Source organism: Carettochelys insculpta, chromosome 10 (genome assembly GCF_033958435.1).
Source record: "Carettochelys insculpta isolate YL-2023 chromosome 10, ASM3395843v1, whole genome shotgun sequence".
Classification (NCBI taxonomy): Eukaryota; Metazoa; Chordata; order Testudines; family Carettochelyidae; genus Carettochelys; species Carettochelys insculpta.
The window spans coordinates 49,866,607-49,887,970 of NC_134146.1; the positions used below are offsets into that span (position 1 = coordinate 49,866,607).

Sequence of the window (21,364 nt, forward strand, 5' to 3'; positions counted from 1 at the left end):
CGTTAACAGTGGGTTGACCCATTCTTTACTTAGGCCAACATGTCAGCTTATAGAAATTGCTGAAACGAGCCGCCGATGTAACGTAAGGACAAATTCCTCCCTGCACAGATTGGCATGAACACTGGAGGCAGCATTTGAGCATACTATTGACTAATTATTTAACCATGAGTGGCAGCTCTGAACATTGTGTTCCTTTTGCATCACTTCCTGCATTTACTGTGACTCTAATTACGAAGAGAACAGGCGTTTCTTCTCAGGCCTCTGAAAACACGGAGGCGGGTTTAGCAAAGTGCATGGGACCCCAAGTTTTTTGAGTGGGGAGTGTTGTACATTTGTGCGTCAGCTGAGAGGCTTGTGCTGGAACCAGTGCACTGCCTATTTTCCTGAACGGTGCTGCCCGTCTCAGTGGTATGCATCGAGTGTGGGCTGGAGCATGTCTGAACAAATGTGATCTGAAAGCCCAGAGGCCAAAGTAAGCGCTATAAAAAGCACAGCTGAATCTAAACAAGGTGAGGGCTGGAAACAAACCGTTCGGATTGCTAGCTGCCCGCAAGCTGGCCTCAGGCTCCTCGTCAGCAGGCTTTTTCTGTGCAACGGTGGTGATTATTTCTGTGTTAGTAGCATGTAGCCCGGCCCAGTTGTAGGAGGTGTCATTTGTCCACATAATCAGAGGCAGTCCCTGGCTGTGGCATTGAACTTTTGCTTTTAGGGTTCTAGAAGGGGCTGTCCTTATTTCCAGGACCAGAGGGTGACAAATCGGAATGCAGCCGCGAGCTAGTTTTTGGACGCCGGGGATCTTGTTTGGCACCTCTGCAGTATGCAGTGCTGGAAGGTGAAGAACACCTGATTTCAAAGCCCTGGTGCAAGAGTGGAGCCAGGCCATGTGTGTCAGTGTGGAGTAAAATCAGCTTTTAAGTTAGCGTTGGAGTTTGGGACGCCCTAACATGACGCTGGGTTTCTTTGAAAACAGATGTGACCGAGTTAGCCTACCAACCCTTTGGGGCAGGCTGTATTTCTCACTATGTGTCTGTGCAGCACCTAGAGGCCGGTGCGAGCTCCCACAACCACCACCCCCGTCTCTGTTCAAAGTCTCTGGGCTTACATTTTTTAGTGTGGATGTAACCCACACCCCTACAAGGTGTGGTTCACTGTCTCAAGTGGTGGCACTTAAAATGAGTCACCTCTATAGCCTGAGCTGAGAGCTAGCTGTCATTTAGCTCAGACTATACAGGCTCATGCCCTAAGCTACAGAGGTCCCAGGTTCGAGTCCATCTGTCAGCAATTACATGAAAATGGCAACTTTCATTGGGAAAACACCTCACCCTGTCGCCACATGCAACATACATACATCCTCTAATGCAGTCATACAGCTGGAGAATGCCTGTACTCTCAAGCTGTTACATAAACTGTGCCGTTCGGGAGACTTAGGCTGGGTATTAGCAAAGACTTTCTAACTCTGAAGGTAGAGTTTTGGAACAAGCTTCCAAGGGAGGCTGGAGAATCCTCATCACATGGGGCTGTTAAGGATTGGTTGGACAGACACCGATAGGGTGGCCAAGGTATACTTGTTCCTGTTTCAGCACAGGAGGCTACATGAGATGGCCTATCAAGGTCCCTTCCAGCCCAGCATTTCTGTGAGTCTAGTTAATGGATTAGTGTGTGTCTCTACCACTTTTTTCACTAATGTATTAGACTGAAATTCCCTAAACTGTGAGCTGTACCGTAACTCCAGGTTTTTCTCCTCCCTTGGTCCTTCTCCAATGAGCCCTGTTGATAGGCTGCCATTGCTGTTAGCATGCCATAGTCTGTCCTTACTGAGAGACCCCAGAGTGTAACTTGACCGAAAAAGGAAGCCCATGAGCATCTGTTCTATATGAAAATGTGTTGCTCTTGTGACCTGTTCACTCCAAACTGATTGGTCAACTCCATGTGCTGCATTCCTGGTCTTTCCTCAAGGTACGGCACAGGGTTTGATTACAATGCATCAATGACATCGTTGTTTATTTATTTAAAGTACAGCCTGTGTCAGTATTTGTTGTATCTGCTATCTTTTTCTCCCTGCCTTTGCTACTCCTTGTGTTGTCTGTGTATTAATTAAGAGCCAGTAGCAGAGGAGATGCTGAGCATTACCTATGGAGTATGAGATGGCAGCATGCACTCCAGCTGGGATATGGAGCACCCAGGTGGGGTCGGGGTGTGGGAACAAGACAACGATGTCCTGAAACAACACCTTCTCCACCCAACTGCTCTTGACCATGACAGAGGAGGACACCTGAGCAGAAGGCAGGGTCTGAGTGGCTAACGGACCTTACCCTAAACTTACTCTCCTGAGTGAGGAAGCCACACAGAAGCCTTGGGGCCTGAGCTTTTTCAACCAGAGACAAATCAGGTTCTTATCGCATTGAACGAAAGCGGAATTATGCTGCATTCTGCTGGGATTTAAAACATTACACGTGAAAGCACTTTTTTCCATTGTGAGCTTTTCGCATTAGTGCCACAGGGATCGATACAGAAAATACAGTGGTCCTAATGCATGTCAAGCTTCCATGCCTCCATGATGGAAAATCACTCTTGAAAATTAAACGAATGTGGGTTGGTGTTCTCCTTACCATCACCATAGGAAACACTGTTCGGGATGCCAGAATTCTCTTACGTCTTGCAGTAAAGAAAGCAGAGGATAAACTCAGTGGTGCAGGGAGAATGGTGTGCAACAGTGAACTAAAAATCCAGACCTCTGGGTTCCAGTTTTTGCTTCTCTATAAAATGGCGATAGCCCTTGTATACCTCCCCAGTGGGCAGCGTGAGGCATGATGGGTGTCTATAAAGGTGACATGCACATCCAAAGTATAGGGACTGTTGAGCCATTGCTGGAAATTTAACTCTTGACTCTAGTGCACCATGCAATCAGAACATTTACCATTACATTAACCAAGGGTTTTTTTGTTTGTTTGTTTGGTTTTTAAAGAACCCTTTTAAACTCCCCTGCTTCAGGGCAGGAGCCAGCCACAGACTCGCTGGGGTCAGGCAGGAATTTGCTGTCCAGGCAAGCTTCTCTCTATTTGTTCATTCTGGGATATCTTGCACCTTCATCTGAAGCATGTGGCATTGCCCCCTGTCAGAGACACCAAGCTTGACTAGACAGACTTCGGTCTAATTTATCATGCAAATTCTTGTTTGTTTCTTGGGAGTGTTTTGTGTAAGATAGAGCCTCCTGTGAATCTGTTTTTATTGTTAACATTATGCCTCTCCTGTCCCCAGTTGTGGAGCACCAAGACGCGGTGGGGGGTAGGAACAGGGCATATTGTCCTGAAGATAACGTTAGCTCCCTATCCAGGGAATCGATTTTTTCCTATCTCCTACATATTTTTCTTGACTGCATCATCAGTTATGAAATCTGTTAGGCCTCACTTTTTCCCTCTAGTGCAGTGCTTTGAGAACCCGATCTGACTCTCATTGACGTGGCCTCTGTGTGACTTCCTAACCCAAGAGAGCAAGTTTAGCGCAACGTCCGCAAGTCACGCCTACTCTGCCTTCTGCTCAGGCATCCTCCTCCCTCATGGTCAAAGGCAGATGATGGAGATGATGTGGTTTCAGGACAATATGCCTTGTCCTGCTCACCACCCCACCTTGGTGCTCCACAGTTGCTAGATCAGCCATCAACGTGCAGGGCCCAACAGGAGCATTAGGAAAGAGCAGTTGTATTTCCTAAACAGGCAAGTCTTGGAATCATGGAACACTAGAACTGGGAGGGACCTCAAAAGGTCATCGAGTCCAGTCCCCTGCCCTCATGGCAGGACCAAGCACCATCTAGATCATCCCTCGTAGATACCTGCTCTTGCATATCTCCAATGGATTAATGGATTTATTATAAATCTTAATGGATTTATACTAATCTTGTCCCTTTAGCATTTTTCATCCTTGAATTATGCCTGGACTCTTCCCATACCCTGTCCTGGTATTTGGTAGCAACCCAGAACTTCTCACTTGTCTTTTTGTGGTTTCTCTGGCAACAGAGGTGGGAAAAGTACCCAAAAAGTTACTTGAGCAAAAATACAGCTGCTTTGGGGGGAATGTAAGTACAAGTCACCAGTGTCTATCTGGAAAACTACTTGTGTAAAAGCACACGTGTGCACACACACACACACACACACACACACACACACACACACCCCACATCTGGATTGTGCTCAAGTATCCAGGAGTGAAAGCAGCTGCACTTTTACTCAATTAACTTTTTGGGTACTTTTTCCACCTCTGTCTGGCAATCCTTTCCTAAGATGTTCATCTGGTCCACTGACAAATCCCAACACACCTGAAAATGGCAACACTCTCTGGTGTTCATGGCCACCAGAGCGACCAATCAGAGTTTCCTATAGGACAGGAAATTGATGACAAGGACGAGGGAACACATGGTAGAGTTCAAAGTGCACAGACTCATTGGCCCAGATCCTTTTAAGTTCAATTTGGCATAGCTCCCTTGATGTCAATCCAGCAGCACCAGTTTGCTGCAGCTGAGAATGTGTCCCACTCCAGGTGTAGCTATGTTGGAAAATAGCATAGCAATAAGAGATACTTTTCAAGCTATGTTTCTCAGTCTGTCAGTAGCGACCTTTGCAAATCCAAGGCTAGAAAAAAGATCTCTTTCCCTGGGAACAGATGCTGCCAATTGTGTCCCACTGCTGCAGGTGGATTTGCTTTTTGCCACTCAGAAGGGAAGAGGTGCGCACTCACAGCAGCGAAGCTGACCTGGCAAAAGACCAAGATGTGAAGAGGGGAAGAGAGGCAGGGAAAGGAGGAGAAATTTGCCTGTGTTGTGGCTTCAGTGTGTTTCCAAAGCAACCCACAGCACCGGAGACATGCATTTAGCATCTCTCCTTGCTATCAGAGCAGCTTCATTTGAGTTCTAGCCTCTCAGTGGCCTGCCTGTGCTATTTTGGGTTTAAAACCTGACTGTGTGAGAGCAGTGCTGCCACAGGCATAAGCACTTTGGATTGCTCACTTGCACAGATGAGAGCAGTTCTCAGTGCGAAATGGGGAAATGACTTCCTGTTCCTGCTCAGGTGAGGTCTGGTACTGCGGGGTAAACACCACTCTGTGGCTTGCTGCCATCAAGAGTAATAGACTAGATCGTCCCCTGCCATTCTGTTTTCCCGTCAGGCAGCAGTGCAGAGATTGGTACCAAGTGGGTCTCCTTTCTCCCCCCTGCCTCCCAGAAGCGCTCTCTCAGCGTTGCACAACAGATTGATCAAGCATGTTTGCCATCTCAACAGCTGCAGCTAAGCTGATTTCTCAAGCAGTATCGTCAGCTAGCTCTCTGCCTGTGCAGACTCACTGCAGCAGCTGTCGGGTTTAAGGGGTGTTTTAAATGAATTCAGGGCTGGTGGCAGAGAGGTAATGCTGGAGGTTTAAAAAGAAACCCCTCTTTCTCCAGAAGGCCATAGTGGCACAGGCATTTGTCCATTCAAGCTTCCCCACAACATGCAGTCAAAGAGCCTGAAACCTGAGCTGAAGAAATTAAACTTAGGTGGTGATAAGGAAAGGACAGTCTCCTTAGCCACTCAGTCCTTTGCTTCTGTGCTGAAAGCAGTGCCCTCACTTCAGCTCATCGTTTCTGTTATTTATTTGTATTAACCATAGCACATTGGACCTTTCAGCGTGAAGCACAACTCCATGGCACTGTAAAATCACAGGACCAAAAAGCAGTCCCTGCTCATAGAGCTTGCAGTCTGAGTACCAGGAAGAGAGAACAGACAAATGCAGACAGTACACAACAGGCATACAAGGAATGTGACCATGCTGGTCAGCACAATGGACAGAGTTCTCAGCACACCTGCAGCTCTGCCCTGCCAAGTTTCTGTGAGACAGAAACCGGAATGAAACCATCAAATAACTTCATGCTGGTCCCTGCTCTGTGTTTCCCTGCAAAGGGATTGAAACCTGAGTTAAACCCGCTTCTGGTTAAGGTGGTGTTTGCCCATTTTAACTGGCTTGCCCCAGCTGTGGTGAATATTGTGTGGCCAGCTCTTCAGGTATCATTAAGGCTGAAATGAATGGCTGCAGTTTCAAGTGCTTTGAAACCTACAAGTGCATTATTATTTTTCAGGTTGTGCTGCGGATGTACACGACACTGAAATCCACAGGTGTGGCCACAATCCTCTACCCAGAGCCATGTAGAGCAGCAGGCAGGGTGGAGGAGGACGGGAATAAGGGCAACAGCTTACACATACCTGTAAGCTGAGTGCTTGGCCCCCACCCAGGAGAGGTTTAAATGCCGCCCAGCTGATTGACTGATCATCCACAGCCACCGACAGCCGGCAGCCTGTGTTTTTACTGGTGGTGCACATCCACACGTGCCTCAGTGAACCTGACAACACTTAGTCCACACATGGATGAAAAAAATTGAGAGCGCATTGATTACATAGTCTCACAAACAGCTAGTCGAGGTGTCTTGATGCTCCCAAGTGTTTTACGTACGGTTCTGAGCATCATGACTCACTTTGAACATAGGGTGTTCATGGGAGCTGGAGGAGGAGGAAGTACAGCTAATGTGAGTCCAAATTCAGTCCGTTCCCAGGCACAGAGACGAGCTACAGTGATGATCAGGGAAAGTAAGAGGTCACATAAGGAGACTGGGGTTTTTTAGCCTACCAAAATAAAGGTGGAGGTGGGATCTGATTGCTTGTTGGTTCCTCCTTCTGGGAGGTAAACACCAGAGAAGAGAAAGAGCTAAGGAAGCTTAAAGACATTGGCAGAACAAGAACCCAGAGGGAAGAGTCTGGTGATGAATAAATTCAGGCTGGAAATGAGAAGGTTTCTAGTCATCAGAGGAGGGAGCATCTGGAACAGCCTTTCAATAATAACAATGGGGACAAGTGACCTAACTGGCTTTAAAATGGAACTTGGTAAGTTTTGATGGGTTTGTACAACAGGGCTGCCTTTGTACCAGGGTCTGGACTCGTGGGCCTAGGGAATCCCTTTCTGTTCTGTGTACCTGTACCCTCCAAAAAGAAGTTTCAGGCAACAGGGTTGCAGAAAGAAGACACCCAGCTGTGTCTGTGAACAGGTATCTGGAAAGATGGCTTGGTCTGAGCACATGGGTTCTGGAGGGAGTAAAAGGATCCTAGGGGGAGATGAAGCAAGGAATTTGAATACACTCTGCCCTAGAGTTGCATGTAAGTAAGAGCTGGGCCAAAAATGGCCTGCAGGACGGATGCAGCCCACCAAGCCACTGGCTCTGGCCACCAGGAGTCTCATCTGGCATCCCACTCCCTCCTTCTCCCCCATCCTTCTGCCCCACTTCCCCATGTAACCCGAACACTGCACCACCGCTTCTGCACCCACACCCCTTCCCAGATCCTTCACCCCTCCTATGCCTCTCCTCCAGATCACAATCCCCTCTCAGACACTGAACCCCCATACACCCCACCCTGAGCTCCCTTCTGTACGCAACCTTCATCCTAGACTCTGTACCTCCTTCTCCTTTAATATCGGCCCCTCCATCAAAAATTATTGCCCAGCTGTGCTAAATGAAGCAGATTTCAGCCATCCTACTCGTCAGGGCAGAGATGCAGCCTGCAGGCAAGAGGTCTCTCTGTGAGATGCTCAGTCCTGAGCCGTGCAGCCCATTGTCTGTATGCCACATGAGCTGCACCTCCCTGTTGAAACTGAATGTAGGTGTGAGCTCCATTTAGTTTGGTGGCTTTGCTTTCACAAACACAACTGGCTTAATCCTGTGTGTTTTCAACTGGCTTCGCCTATGCCAGTACAATAGTCACTTTGCCTGCCTCTACACTAGGCAAAGTAAGTCAACTGCAGATGCGCAGTTCTAGCTATGGCAATTGTGTAGCTAGAACTGACATATCTGTGCTTGGCTTACTTGGCCTTACCAAGGTTGACGGCAGTGCAGAGGTTGACTGGGACCCCTAAGAGGTTGATTTTGCACGTCTCTACCAGATACAGTAAGTCAAACTCTGGAAGATCATCCCTGAGTGGGTTGATCTTTGCTCTAGCGTAGACTTAGCCAGACTCATCACTGCTGATTGATGCTGGCTGAGGGGCTGACCTATCATTTTTAAAGATTTCTTTTTTCTCACATTTTTTGTCCCAGGCTCTTGGGAAGTTGTTTGGTCATGAGACACAAGGACTTTTGTTGTTGCTGTTGAGCAAACTTAAAAGCTCTTTGTGGCCACAGTAATCTTTTTAATGCTGTGAAGCTTTGCAGATGACTTGGCCTGAATCATCAGCTGTAATTGCATATGCTGCAGCCTCCTTCAGTTTGTTGCATTCCACCTGAAGTATTGCTTGAGCAAAAAGCGAGATAAGTTAATCAGGTTTGTGGGCAGCCTTCTCCAATGCATCTTTGTTCATTGGGGAAAATCTTGACAATTCAACCTGGATATTGTTGAGCTGTCACTTTTGCTAACTCTCCAAAGCCCCTCTTATGTATTGAGTCATGAAGCTCTTCCTGACCTCGTTGAAGTCAATCCCAGACTTGTACAATAATGCAGCCCTCAAATCTGGTTTGAAACGTGGGTTTTGAGCAATGCTGAAGCCCTGAATGGGGCAGATCATTAGATCTGCGGTTACTCTGCATATCGGTGCGATGGATGCCACCATGAGGCATGTGCTGGGATGTAATGTTGCTATGTCCCATAAGGAAAAGTCCAGCTTTCTTCCTTGACTTCATTACATGTTTTGCTGTGCAAGACCCCAGGGCTTTTCTAGTAGCAGATAAGGAACTGTTTGGGAGAAGGAAAGGGTAGAAATCATAGATTAGACTTGGAAGCGACCTCAGGAGGTCATCCAGTCTTCACCGCTGCTCAAAGAAGAACCAGCCCCAACTCAATCACAGCATAGTCCAGTGGATTGTCACTTGGGAGACCTGCATGTTGGTCCTGGCTCTGCCATCCTCTCTGTGCCTTTGTTTTCCTGTCCCACCCTGTGTCTTCATCACAGTAGAGCTTTGATCTTGCTTGGGGCTACCACGGTACCAATCTTAAGACTCCACATTCTAAATAGGAACGTTTGGGTGCTACTGTAATACAAACGGTGAGACTCCCTATTCTGAACAGGAGCACGCTTTCTGGCTGGAAAGCTGTGACCCCTTGGGGCCGGGATATCTGCCTGAATGGAAGTGTCCCTGGGCTGAAACTGACCCGTGTGCAGGGCACAGCAGCAGTCTTGTGCCCTGCATCAGCTGCATGTGATGAACAGAGCTGTCTAAGAGTCAGACACTGTTGCAACCCCTCCATGGGGATTACATGGGACTGAAGCTGTGCTGGGCTGTGATGGGGGTGGATCTGCCTCTGATATGCAGAAGAGGGAAGGTTGGGGTGTTCTGAGATGGTTTTGCACCATCCGGTGTTCTTCGCTGGCTGTGCTAAGGTTAATGCTGGGTTAGTCTAGCCCAGGGGGTGTTATGTCTTAAGGTGCTCTTGGGGGGCACCTCTCAGCAATACAGGGTAAGGCTGCCAGCTCCTGATCTCCAATGGCTGCTGCCCAGCCCTGCTTTTAGTGCCTGGCTCTATGTGGTGCATTTAGCCTAGGCTTTCTGTTAACATGCCACTCTGTTATTCCAGCACTGCCAGCCCTTCTGAAGCCATTGGGTGCTTCCTCCACTCCCTGTCTACACTCCACCTTCCCACTATGGCATCTGCCTACCAAGGGTTCTCTGACTGCCACATCCTCTGCTTTAATCAGTCTCCAACACTGAGGTCTTCCTTCAGCTGGCCACCTCTGCTCCCTTTCTGTGCTGTCATCCCTATGTCCTTGCACCATTAAGATACTGCCTCCTTTCCATTCACTTACTCACATGTGACCTTTGAAAGGTCAGAGGATAATATTTAGCACTAAAACCACACTGCTCATTTAAAGCTCCCAACCTGCTTTGCAAAGACACTTGTTCCAGATATTTCGTTAAAGTGAGGAGGGGGAGTTATGACTATGGAGATGAGTAGAAGAACAGTACAGGATCTGATTCAGGAAACACGAGATTGTACAAATCTACATGGGGAAAAAAATCTCAGCGGAAGATTTGGGGGCTCAGATAGAAAAAATTGAACAAAGCTTAGGATTTCCCTTTTTAGTTCCAGTTCAGCCTATCTGTCTCTGACTAGATGATCCCAGCAGGAATGTGCCTTCCTTTTGCCACACCTGTTTTTCTAGTCGGTGTAGTTGCTATTTATCATTAGTATTTATATAGTGTACACAGTGTTCTAGGCGTTTTCAGGGCACATAGGGAGACAGGCCCCTACCCTGAGGATCATCTGATGTAAATAGACATTACCTAGCTAAACAAGGGAAGGGGAGAGACACAGCAGAACACAATAAAGGAAGATTAATCATAATACTTTGCAGTTATCATAGAACTTTTCATCTGAGGATCTCAGACCACATTGCAAACATTAGCATGTTAAAACTTGCTCCCCCTCTTTAAAGTATTACTGCCTCCCTGTAACACAGCAGGAGCACAGGTTGGTTAAGTAAGACTTCTGGGTCTAGCCTGGGCCCCCATGAAGAGAGAAACATGCACAAAACTTTTACTGTAATGATTTTTTGGTAAATGCTAAGCAAAGCATGTAGTCCTCATTTAAGTCATTAGTACCTTGGGAGAGGTAATGGCCCATGACTTTGCTGACTAAAACTGAGACTACTTCTAATGGGTTAAAGGCATTTGGTTAACCATTTGTTTGCTGTTAGTTTTCACGTGAAGAGAAGGAGACTGAAACATGTCTTGTTGATGGAAAGTGATGTGATTTGAAGTTGCTTTGAGTATTAAAACAGAAACCTGATTTGCATCTTTTTAAATCTCTTTTCTAACCTGTTCAGGCATCTGGCAAGCAGGCTATATTAAACTGCGAATACGCTATGAACACAAGTTTCACAAGCAAAATTAGATGCTTTCATTGACACTAAAATGATTAAATTTATTTTTCTTTTAAAGTGTAAACTATGCACCCTCACTTCTGTTTTCGTTACCTGATAAGGCATTGCAGCTGGAAGAGGCTGTTTTTTAAACAGGCGATGAACCTGAACCACGACACAGATGGCATTTATTTTATTAACACCCAACTCTCGCAGGCCCCCGACCCCGGTACCATGGTGAGACTCATAGTGCAACACTAATTTCAGTGTAGTACAGTGGTCAGTGATCTGAACTGCGTTGCAAAGAGACCAGCTTAGGTTCTATTCCTTGTTCTGCCAGTGCACCTACTGATTGATGCTGGGCACGTCATTTCCTCTCTTGGGATGTCACTTTGCCTATCTGTCCAAGTTGTAGAATAGTGCCTTGGAAAAGTGCTGTGAGAACTTTTTAAATGAAAAGTGTTAAGCTAAGCTTCATGATTTTATCATGTTTTAATGCTACATCTGGAAGTGTAACTTCTGAGCCCTTAGCAACCGAGAGGTAGCTGTGTTAGTCTGTGTTGTAACAAAACAAAACCGTACTTTAAAGACTAACAAAATAATGTATTATTTATTTAGTAATAAAAGTTATTTGTTATTTATTTATTAATAAATTATTTTTGTTAGTCTTTAAAGTGCTACATGGCAGCTGTTCTGTTTTTTTAGACCTGTAGTTCGAAAAGTAAGTGAACAGCGTGTGAAAAGAAAAGTGTGGCATTTATAGAGTCTTGTTGGTGTGCAGGTTAAATTGGCTGTAATTCCTGAGAAACTAAGGCAACATTACTGTTGCAGTAAGTTTCTGGTTCTTGGTATTTGGTTTTATGTGGGACATCTAAAAAGCATAGTTAATATCCTCTTATCGATGAATGTCATAAACCTCTATAATCCAGCAGAAACGGTAACTCCATCTGAAAGTGGACCTGCACAAGAGCTCTGTGTAATCTTAAAACCTGTTTCTCTCAGCGACAGAAGTTGGTCCCATAAAAAATATGACCTCACCCACTTGTTTCTCTATGAAAGTGGAATCGATCATTAGCACAGTCATATTCAGTGCACAGAACAAGTACTAAGTATAAATATTATTCAGGGTTTATATTGTGCAGCAAAAACAATTGGGCTCTTCCTGATGTAAAACATCAGCATGAACAATGAGAATTAGAGAGAACAATTTATTTAGTCTGTTTGTATGGAAGAGAACACCCAAAGTTCAAGGGTGAAATAGTCAGGCTCATTTATTACCATTTTGAAGATTAATTTAACACTTTGCTGTAGGATCTCAAGAGTGCTATACAGGCATTGATTAATTAACACCCCTATAATCATGCAATATTACTGACCCTATTTGGGAGAGAAGATAAGGTACCAACCACTTTTTCCCTTTGAATGTAATAGGAAAAGGTCCATTGATTCCTAAACATGGGGGAAAGGGTGCAAGGTTATTTGCTAAACTCTGAGTATATCTAGGGCTCTTTGGTCCGTATTTAGACAACTAAGTAAGTGACCTGATTTTCAAAAGCTGTGAGTTCCCAATAGTACATCACTGATCTGAGATCACTTCTTGGGGAGCTTGACTTTGTCTCAGATTTCTGAAAATCTTTGTTGGAATGCCCTCACCACCAAGCCATGACCTAAGATCATAGCACATGAATGAGGGCACAGCTGATAAAACTCTAAGGCAGCACATTTATAAGTAATAAAAGGAAATGCGAATTTCATACAATAGACAATTAGCCTCATTGTAGACTGTGGAACTCCTTGACACAAGAAATCATTAAAGCCAAGAACTTAGCAGGATTGGGAAGCAGGCTGGAACTATATATCGATATCAAGAATTCTAATAGTAAGCATTAAAAAGCCTCATAGATTTTGTCCTGGATATACCTTTCCTTCTTCACGAGCCAATATGTAACTATTACAGGGTAGGAGGACATTTGTTCTGTGGGTAAGTTTCTCCATTACTGCTCGAGAGAACTAGTGGATTGGGCAAACCACTGGCTACATTCAGTGTTCCTGTTTCAACCCGTTCTTTATCCAGATAGTTTCCAAAGACTCCTCACTTGAATTATTTGTGTGTCAAGTATGCAGCCAGTTCTTACATCCTAGAGCCCCTAGACAGGTGCTCTTAGAAGAATCTTCCTGGTCTTGTGCAGTTGCAACATTTCAACAGATGATAAACCAGGAGTGAAAACAGGTGAAGCGAGGACGGGGGAGGTCCCAAAGCGTCAAATTTCTTGAGAGAGGACATAAGAATCTTGATCCTGAGATAAAGGTGAAGCTAAAAATGCCTAGGTGGCCCAGGAAAGAAGCAGTAGCTAACTGAAAACAAGCAGTGTAGCTGCTGTTCATAGGGTCTTTGTTTGGAAAGTTGTAGAAGCACCTGACTTCCACTACTAGCCACAGTGGCATAATGCCCAAGAAAGGACCAGGGTTTATTTAGAGTTGCAAGGGTGCAGAGTCAGGGCTAAAGACACTAGTGAGCACAACAGGCCTGGTGGTTTACTTGTCTCTCTGCTACTCTGAAAGGGATCCACTTGGACTTTGTGAAGGCCAAGAAAGACCACCAGTGTCGGCTGGTGGCCTACAAAGGACAACGGGGTGAGGAAAGGACTGCAGTATGCCACCCAGCTGTTAGGAGTGTTCCCATTGCACATACCACTACATAAAAAGGCCTTAATAATGTGGCCAACAGTTGACCTAAGTTGCGATAATATCTGAGGTCAGAAACTTGTGTGTATTTGTGGGGAGCAGAAGGGAGCTGAACACTTTGTGCAGCTGAACAAGAAGGAAAAAATGAAAGGGAAAGTAAATACCAGCAAGAGATGTTTCTGGCAGCCTTTCAGTTCCAAATTGGGCTAATTCTACCTTTTGAAAAGAAGATAATTTCCATGTTTCTTTAGCTGAGAACACGTAATTGAAGTTATTTTCTCCCAGAGAGAAGGAACCTCTTATACATCATTTGCAAAGGAACAGGAAAAATGAACATGTACAGTGTGCCCTGAATGATGGAGTATTCATTACTGCATAATTTTGGATGTCTGCTGATTTTGCATGCTTTTTTTGGGGCGGGTGGGGGGTTGGATAATGAAAATCTAAAGAACCTTTTGACTGGTGTAGTCAGTAAATCAAAGACAGATGCTTCTCACTGAGGTCTGGAATGCGAAAGAAAAGCTGAAGTTAACTATGTTGAAATGACTTGTACCAAAGAACTGCATAATGATTCCATGCAGTTGCTCCTCTTGACCCGGCTTTTTAGGAACTGAACTATAATGAGAAGGTGAGCCCAATGTTGTTGCAGCACACTGAGGGTGGCACAGGTGTTAACTCACTTCCTTTGGTTGGTAGGATAGACATTTTGTACTGCAAAGTGAGAAACCGGGTGAAATTTAACCCTTGGAATTCTGGCATTTGCTGTGATGTTGAGTTAACTGAATACATGTACTCATGTGCATGAATGCATAGCACTGTGGGAACATCGCAGTTCTCACTGGGCTACTTGTAGGGGCCACTTGGTCCTTTTCCAGAAGCAGCAAGGGTAGAACAGAGGCCTATACCACGGGCACACAAGGAGTGTCCTGGGCAGCTCTGGCAGTAGCATGTGGAATCGCCACAAAAGGCTCATTTCCCTTTCTGTTGCGCAGTTTCCTAATTTTCATTATGACTGGGGTGGGTGAAATGAATGAAGCTGCGGAGTCCTGCACTGCAATTCTACAGGGACAGCAAACTTGTATTTTTCACTTCTGACCCATCAAGGCAAGAGGAAGAAGATTGTTCTTCTGGATCAAGCCCTTCAGATGAGACTGTGGGATGCACATGCATTTCTTTTTCCCCTTTCCCACGAAATGGACCCGCCTCGGCTGTAGGCGTGAAACATGGTCTCCACTGTGCCCCTGCACCAGGCAGTATAATGCAGGAACTGCTTAGCTCTTCTTGAACTTTGGGCAGTCCAAATATGAGCAAACAATGCCACTGAGCATGATCGTCAGCATTTGTCACTGCACGCTGTCAGAGGACTGCAGCTGGCTGATTTCACAAGTTATTGTTTGGACGGAGTATCACAGCAGCTTTTCCAAACCTCCCTGCTTATTGCAGGCAAAAGGCAGCGTGTAGAGTTTCTGCCTCTGACAAACATGGACAAACTGGTCCAGTTCAGTATGTTCCTTTTGGGTGCAAGCTCTGCCCCTGTTTATTTAAATGTGAAGGACCTCGTCCTCAGAGGAGCTGATTGGGGGAAGGGATGGGGGAGCAAATGCTGGGAGTAGAGGCTCTCATAGATTCTAAGGCCGGAAGGGACATCTAGTCTGACCTCCTGTGTAGCAGAGCCTCTGGAGCTTCCCACACTGCCCACTGAGTCCGTCAGAGCTAGCTTCAAACAGCTGCCAGCAGCTGGCCCACAGTGAGGACTTTCAGGGCAGTGATTGGCGATGGGGGCATGTTGTGTGCATCTGATGACCATTTGGTGTGCCGAGGGACATGAGGATCTCCTTCAGCCAGAAGGTCGCCTGCGGAAATCCTTAGCACGGGGTCCCAGCACCTGGGCTGCGAGCTGGTAAGAAGACAGAGGGCTGACTATCAGGGCAAGAAAGGGGAAGGATTGGTTTGGGTGGAGGCCTGGAACTTGTCTACACTGTGTCACAGCGCAGACTATGGGGGTGTGAATTGCATTCGCACAGTCCTTTCTCAAGCAGAACGGTGTTAATGCAAACCAGATACCTTGTAGTTCGTACCAAGTGTGTCAACACCAGACAGTTAGATTGCAGCACTTTAATGTCAGGATCGGTGGTACACAGACAAGGTTTGGGTTTAGTTCCCACATCGCTGCAGGCTCCCTGGTCACGTCATTGAGTCTCTTAGGGTATGTCAACACGACTGAGAAGATTAACGTGGTCCGAGATCGCTTTCATGCACTTGGTAGAGATGCACGAAATCGAACTATCTGGAGTCGGCAGTCAATATCACGATGAGTAAGGGAGTTCAGTGGGAGAGTTTCTCCTGTCAACCTCCTTCCGTGTAGACGGCCAAGTAAGTCGATTGCAGATAAGTTGATTCTAGCTATGTAATTGCCAGAGCAGGAATTGTGTGTTTGCAATTGACTTAATTCCCTAGTGTAGACCAAGCCTTAGCCTCAGTTCCCCACCTGTAAAACAAAGGACGTTACTGATGCTTTCACTGTCTTGTCTGCTGACACTGTAAAGCCTTCGGCCTAGCAGCTGTTCCTTAATCAGTGTCTACAGTGCCCAGTGCAACGGAGCCCTGATTGTGAGTGCGGCTTTTAGGCATCTTTAATAAGAAGTGTATTTAAAAGGAAGCCATCAGCGTCTCAGAGAGGGTGCGCCATTTTCTCTTGCATAAAAAAGCCCAAGGGAAATAACTAAAAATCAGAACTGTTGTGAGGCCGTTCTTCTTTTCAGCACAGAAACAAGAACCCGCAGTTGATGGAATAATACATTAAGAGGTTTGGTTGGCTGCTTGATTTCTAGGACTAATACATCCTTGGCTGTGGTCTTTGTATTCAGATATATGCACAAGCGAAATTCATGATCTGCTCTTAGAGAAGAGAGGAAATGCTGGAGTTGGGGGAGGGAAGAAGTTTTATCCAGATTAAATGCTTTAAATTTAGCAGCTCTAATTATTTTATTTATCAGCCTTTTACAGTGTATGTTGTTTATTATTTCTACCAAACTTCAAATAAGTAATTAAAATATTGGCCGTAGGCATCTGGGTCAAGTGCCAATCCCAAAATTCTTAGTCATGTGATTATCTTTGGCATGTGTTATTTAGGGTGGTGAGTGCAAGGCTTATCCCCCAGTTAATCCCCCCCAAAACCCCTAAAATGGAACTAATACTGGCCCTTTGACTCCAGGATAACACTCACCCCTGCACAATGGTAAACTCTGCTGTTGCCACCCCACACTCCCATGTTACAGCAGGAAAAGAATTGGGACATCCTGCCCAATCAGCCATAAAGAAAGGCAAGGTGCCTGGGAACCCTGAATCCTTGTCACAGCGCACAGTCAACGAACACATGCCCTAAGAGTGGCCACATTGGAATCTTAGAGGATTTTTGCTTTTGTGAATGGACGGCCAGGGGCCTCCCTTTCAGTTGCCTTCTGTCAGTATCGTCAGAGGTGAAGTGTACTTATCAGGGTGAAGGTCTTAGCAGGAATCCTTCATCATTTGAATTAAAGGTGACCAATGTGCCCTCTAATTTTTTTCCGTCCATGTGCAGAATACATTTTTTCTGTGCACCAAGGCATGTGTAGATGTGCACCACCCCAGAAGCACCCTGTGGGCTCTTTGCTAATCAGCCGGGGAACATTTGAATCTCCTGCGGACACAGCTTGCAGGGAGCACCGAAGATGACCTGTAAAGGGAAATGAAATGTACGTGCATGGGCCACTACCTGGCTTTACTGCTTCAGGACGGACAGAGAAGGCTTTTGTTTGTTGGTTTACTCCCTGACTTCCCCGTGTGTTTTTTGCATTAGGAATTCAGGACTGGTTTGCACTTGAAGTCTCTTTGATGCCCAGGAGAGGGAAGCTTGAGCCGCTAAGGCCAGGACTACCCTAGACATTAAAGTTGATTGTAGATACGCAATTCTAGCTATCACAGTCCACAGTCGACATACCTCACCACCCTCGCAAGGGGAAGTCCATGGGAGAGTAGTTTTTGCAGTTGACTTGGCTTACTCCTTGTAATACTGCGGAGTACAGGGGTCAACTGTCTACCTCAGATAGTTTGATTATGCAAGTCCCCACTAGGCGCACAAAATCGATCCCTGGAAGATCAACCCTGACCAGATCGATCTTCCACGTAGTGAAAACATAGCGTGAGGGGTTTACCCTGACTGTACCCTGGAAGGGAAGAGATGTTGAGACATGCTCTTCAAAACTCTTAATTTTTTGTCTGTTTGGTAAGAAGTCTTTACCTTCAAGGACTGACTAAAATTCTGAGCAACATTGCAAGCTTCACTGACGCCCTTTCTACTCGGGGCTGAGAATTCACAATCATCATTTATAATAGAGGAGTTAAAAAGAAAAAAGCAAAGGCCCAGTTTTTTTAAATAAAACATCCTGAAAAGGTCTCAGCTTGAAACAGGTGGAACTCTGTGGAGCTGAGACACTATTTCAAAACATGTTCACTGGAAGACACTCTCAGCAAGGGTGAAGGATCAAAGCCAGACTTCTCAGGAAAAAATGGGATAGCACTATTAAAGGGAGATATAACAGGGGCATTCTTGACTAGACTGAGTATTTTATTCTCTCCAAAATAAGGAACATTTTTTTTGTTCAGGTTAGCAGTTTTAGCTGGATATGTGGGAGGTTCATCATAACACCAGGAAACAAATTTTGTTGGTTGTTTTTGTTGTTAAAAACTTTTTAAAAAATCAGTTTCCAAGGCTTGGGTTATGGTTGGACTTTCTTTTTTAATTAAAAGGAAAACCTGAGTCAAATTATCTCATTGTCTATATAGTGAGAAATCCATTTTTTGCTGGGGAAGGGTGACTTGATATGGAACAGGACGGCTATCATGATATACACCAGGAAGATCAACTTGCTTCATCCATTAGTAATGTTTGAGAAGATGGTTTCAAACTTTTATTCCAGTGATATCTCACTTGCTTAACAAAAGAAAATATCCAATTTAGGCAGTGACCTTTATTGGGCACCTGGGAAGGAGCAGGGCAAGTCCTGGATGACCTGCCCACATTTTCACAACATGGGAGAAAGTGAAGCTGATGACAGAACATATACTGCTTAGTGATTTCTTGTCTGTTTAACAGTCTGCCAATAGGAATTGATTTATTCATGTTACACAACTAAGTTTCGGAACTCCTGGTTGCAACTTGAAGCAGAATAGACTACTTACTGGAAAGATTTTCAACCCCGTTGCGGTGGCATGAGATACTAAAGCATGGAACATATTTGTAGTGAAAAAATTGATACACCTGATTTGAAAACACATAGATCAAACTTGTAAGTTTGGCTTTCTCCTTGTTTGAGGATGAAGAACACTCATAAAACAGTTTTGAAAACAAAAGAGCATTGACGCTTTTCTGAGTTCTTATCTATCTCAGATTTGGAATATAACATGTCAGTAGAAAGAGGATGATGGCAGTGTTATCACCAAACACAATTCTGAGAACTCCTCCATATGATTGATGACAACCTCTGAATTTCCTGCTTTTCCAAGAAAGAGTTGGTGTGTTTAGACAGTTCCATGAGGGTACTGTACTTTGTTGAAAACAAGCAGTTCACAAGATTCATCATGTCAGTTGTATGACATTTCCAGTCTCTGCAAGTTAAATTTTCGTCACCAGGGTGACCAAGATGTTGTTCTCCAGCAACGTAACCTTTCCGTCCACGTTTATAGGAAGATATAGATATAGGATATAGATATAGATATAGATATATAGATATAGATATAGGAAGAGGCAAGTGTGTAGGATAGCCTGTGCTGATAATTTGCCTCTAGTGTAATGATGCTAAGTATGGAACTGAAATGGCATCCTAGGTGCAAGCAGCAATTAACAAATAAGTTGCCCTTATTTTAACTACTGTAATTTGTTCCATAAACAAGTTAATTCTTGAATACAGGTTTTTCATGAAACTTGTACACATCAGAAGAATCTTATCTCAGCATTTTTTAAATTCTGTAATGACCCTTGTATTGAATTATGCACATGCTACTTAACTGCTTCTGAGATCCTCCCCAGGTACATTGATGCACTAAAGCACTTCCCTGTTGCTCAAGTTGTCTCTGTATTTCTATTGTTGTCTTAAGACAACTAACTGGAGAAAGCGTTGCAGATGAACACCTGCTTACACACAAGGGCCAAGAGGTGTTACTTCTAAGACCACGTTAAAATGTTTGCATCTCTAGTACTGAAATTTGTGAGCCAAATGCTGGTGCCATTCATATGAATGTCAAAATTTCCTGTGATCAGGGTTTGGCTCTGCGGAAGCCATACAAAACATTTAGGCCCTGGAGGCTAGCTCTTGTAGTCTATCCCTTTCATCAGCACAAGACTGTTCCCATAGCATTTTCTCTGGTACAATTTTAAATCGTTCAAGCCAGTGGATCTCCTGCCACTTCCCCGGGAAGACAACCCTAAAACCTCTGGCACTTTTATTATAAAGAAATGTTTCTATTTAATTATCCTTAGCATAATTCCCTCGTCTTACTTGAAGTCCATCCAGAGTTCTCTTAGGCTGTCTAATTAGTGGGTATGTACATCCCTTCTGCTAATACCTACTCACCTCATTCTGATGGAACTTGTTAAGAGTTTTGGGGCATCTATTTTCATTTCATTAAACGGGACATTTATTTGCCCAGACCCACTGGGTCCCAGAAGAGATAAAATAAGACCTGCATATGAGCTTGAAAGCCAAACCACTAATATATTTAAGCTGCTTTATCTTTCTGTCTTACATCAGGAATGCGCAGGGCTGGGCAAACATTTGAATCCTGATTTGAAATTTCACGAGCAGCTTGTGTCTTCCCTTTTTCAGAGTGGGTACCCGGCATCTGTCCCTGCATCAAACGCTCCCTTGTTCAGACCAGAAGATGAGCTGGAACATCTGACCAAGAAGATGCTGTATGACATGGAGAATCCACCCTCTGATGACTACTTTGGTAAGTGCCGTGTCACGCTGAATATACCTACCCAGTGGCTTTTGATCTATTTACCACACTGGGTGATGGAAAGACAGCCCCCAGTAATCATGCAGTGGCACTAACAATGACAGATTCACTTGGGATGCTTGGGAACATGGTGTAATTGTTCATAGGCATCCCTCTAATTTCCACATACATCTGGTGCTAGCTGTCTCTTTAAAGTCTTGCCAGAGGTTACTCAGTGTTTTAGTGCCTTGTTCTTTTTGACACCACCATTCTTGCAACACCCATAACTGTTGGGACAAATTCAGCCTTGGTGAAGTGTCAGAGGGCATTGGGTCTCAGCAGTGCTTTTCAAACAGTTGGTTGGGACTCAGAGTGGGTCATGATGACTCCATTTTAATAAGGTTTCCTGGGCTGGCTTGGTCCTACTGCCTGGGCCTTCAGCATGGGGGGCGAGGGGAAAATCTCAGTTTACATGCCCCTTGCCTCAGGCTGAAGCCTTTGGATTTTGGCCTACCGCTCTAGGGTAGCAGGGCTCAGGCTACAGTCCATACTGCTGGAGTCATATACTAATTTTTATTGTCAGAAGGGAACTGTGGTGCAGCGAGCTCTGAGCACCGCAGGTATAAAGGAAGAGCAGTTCCACTTGTATCAATCAGGGGATGCTGGTTTTGCACAGATCTAGAATGAGGTAAGAATCAGGCCCAGTGGAAATATACTGGGTTTTATTTTTGGCTTCTTATCACTATGTCGTCTTGCTTATCTGACAGAGACAGGGCCCCTGATTTGCTATGTGAAGGTATTTAATTGTACCCTCTCATGCATCTTTGTAAAATACAGGTTA

The 21,364-nt window shown here is 45.0% G+C and overlaps 1 protein-coding gene across 29 annotated transcripts in view; it reads left to right on the plus strand.

Annotated features, from left to right (window-relative positions):
- The window catches only part of LPP (LIM domain containing preferred translocation partner in lipoma), a 456,239-nt gene that overhangs the window by 332,737 nt on the left and 102,138 nt on the right, over positions 1-21,364 (plus strand). For all 29 annotated transcript variants that reach the window (XM_075004755.1, XM_075004762.1, XM_075004750.1 and 26 more), the window contains one exon: positions 20,412-20,535. In XM_075004755.1, coding sequence (XP_074860856.1) covers positions 20,412-20,535 — 124 coding nt within the window. The remainder of the gene's footprint in view (positions 1-20,411; positions 20,536-21,364) is intronic.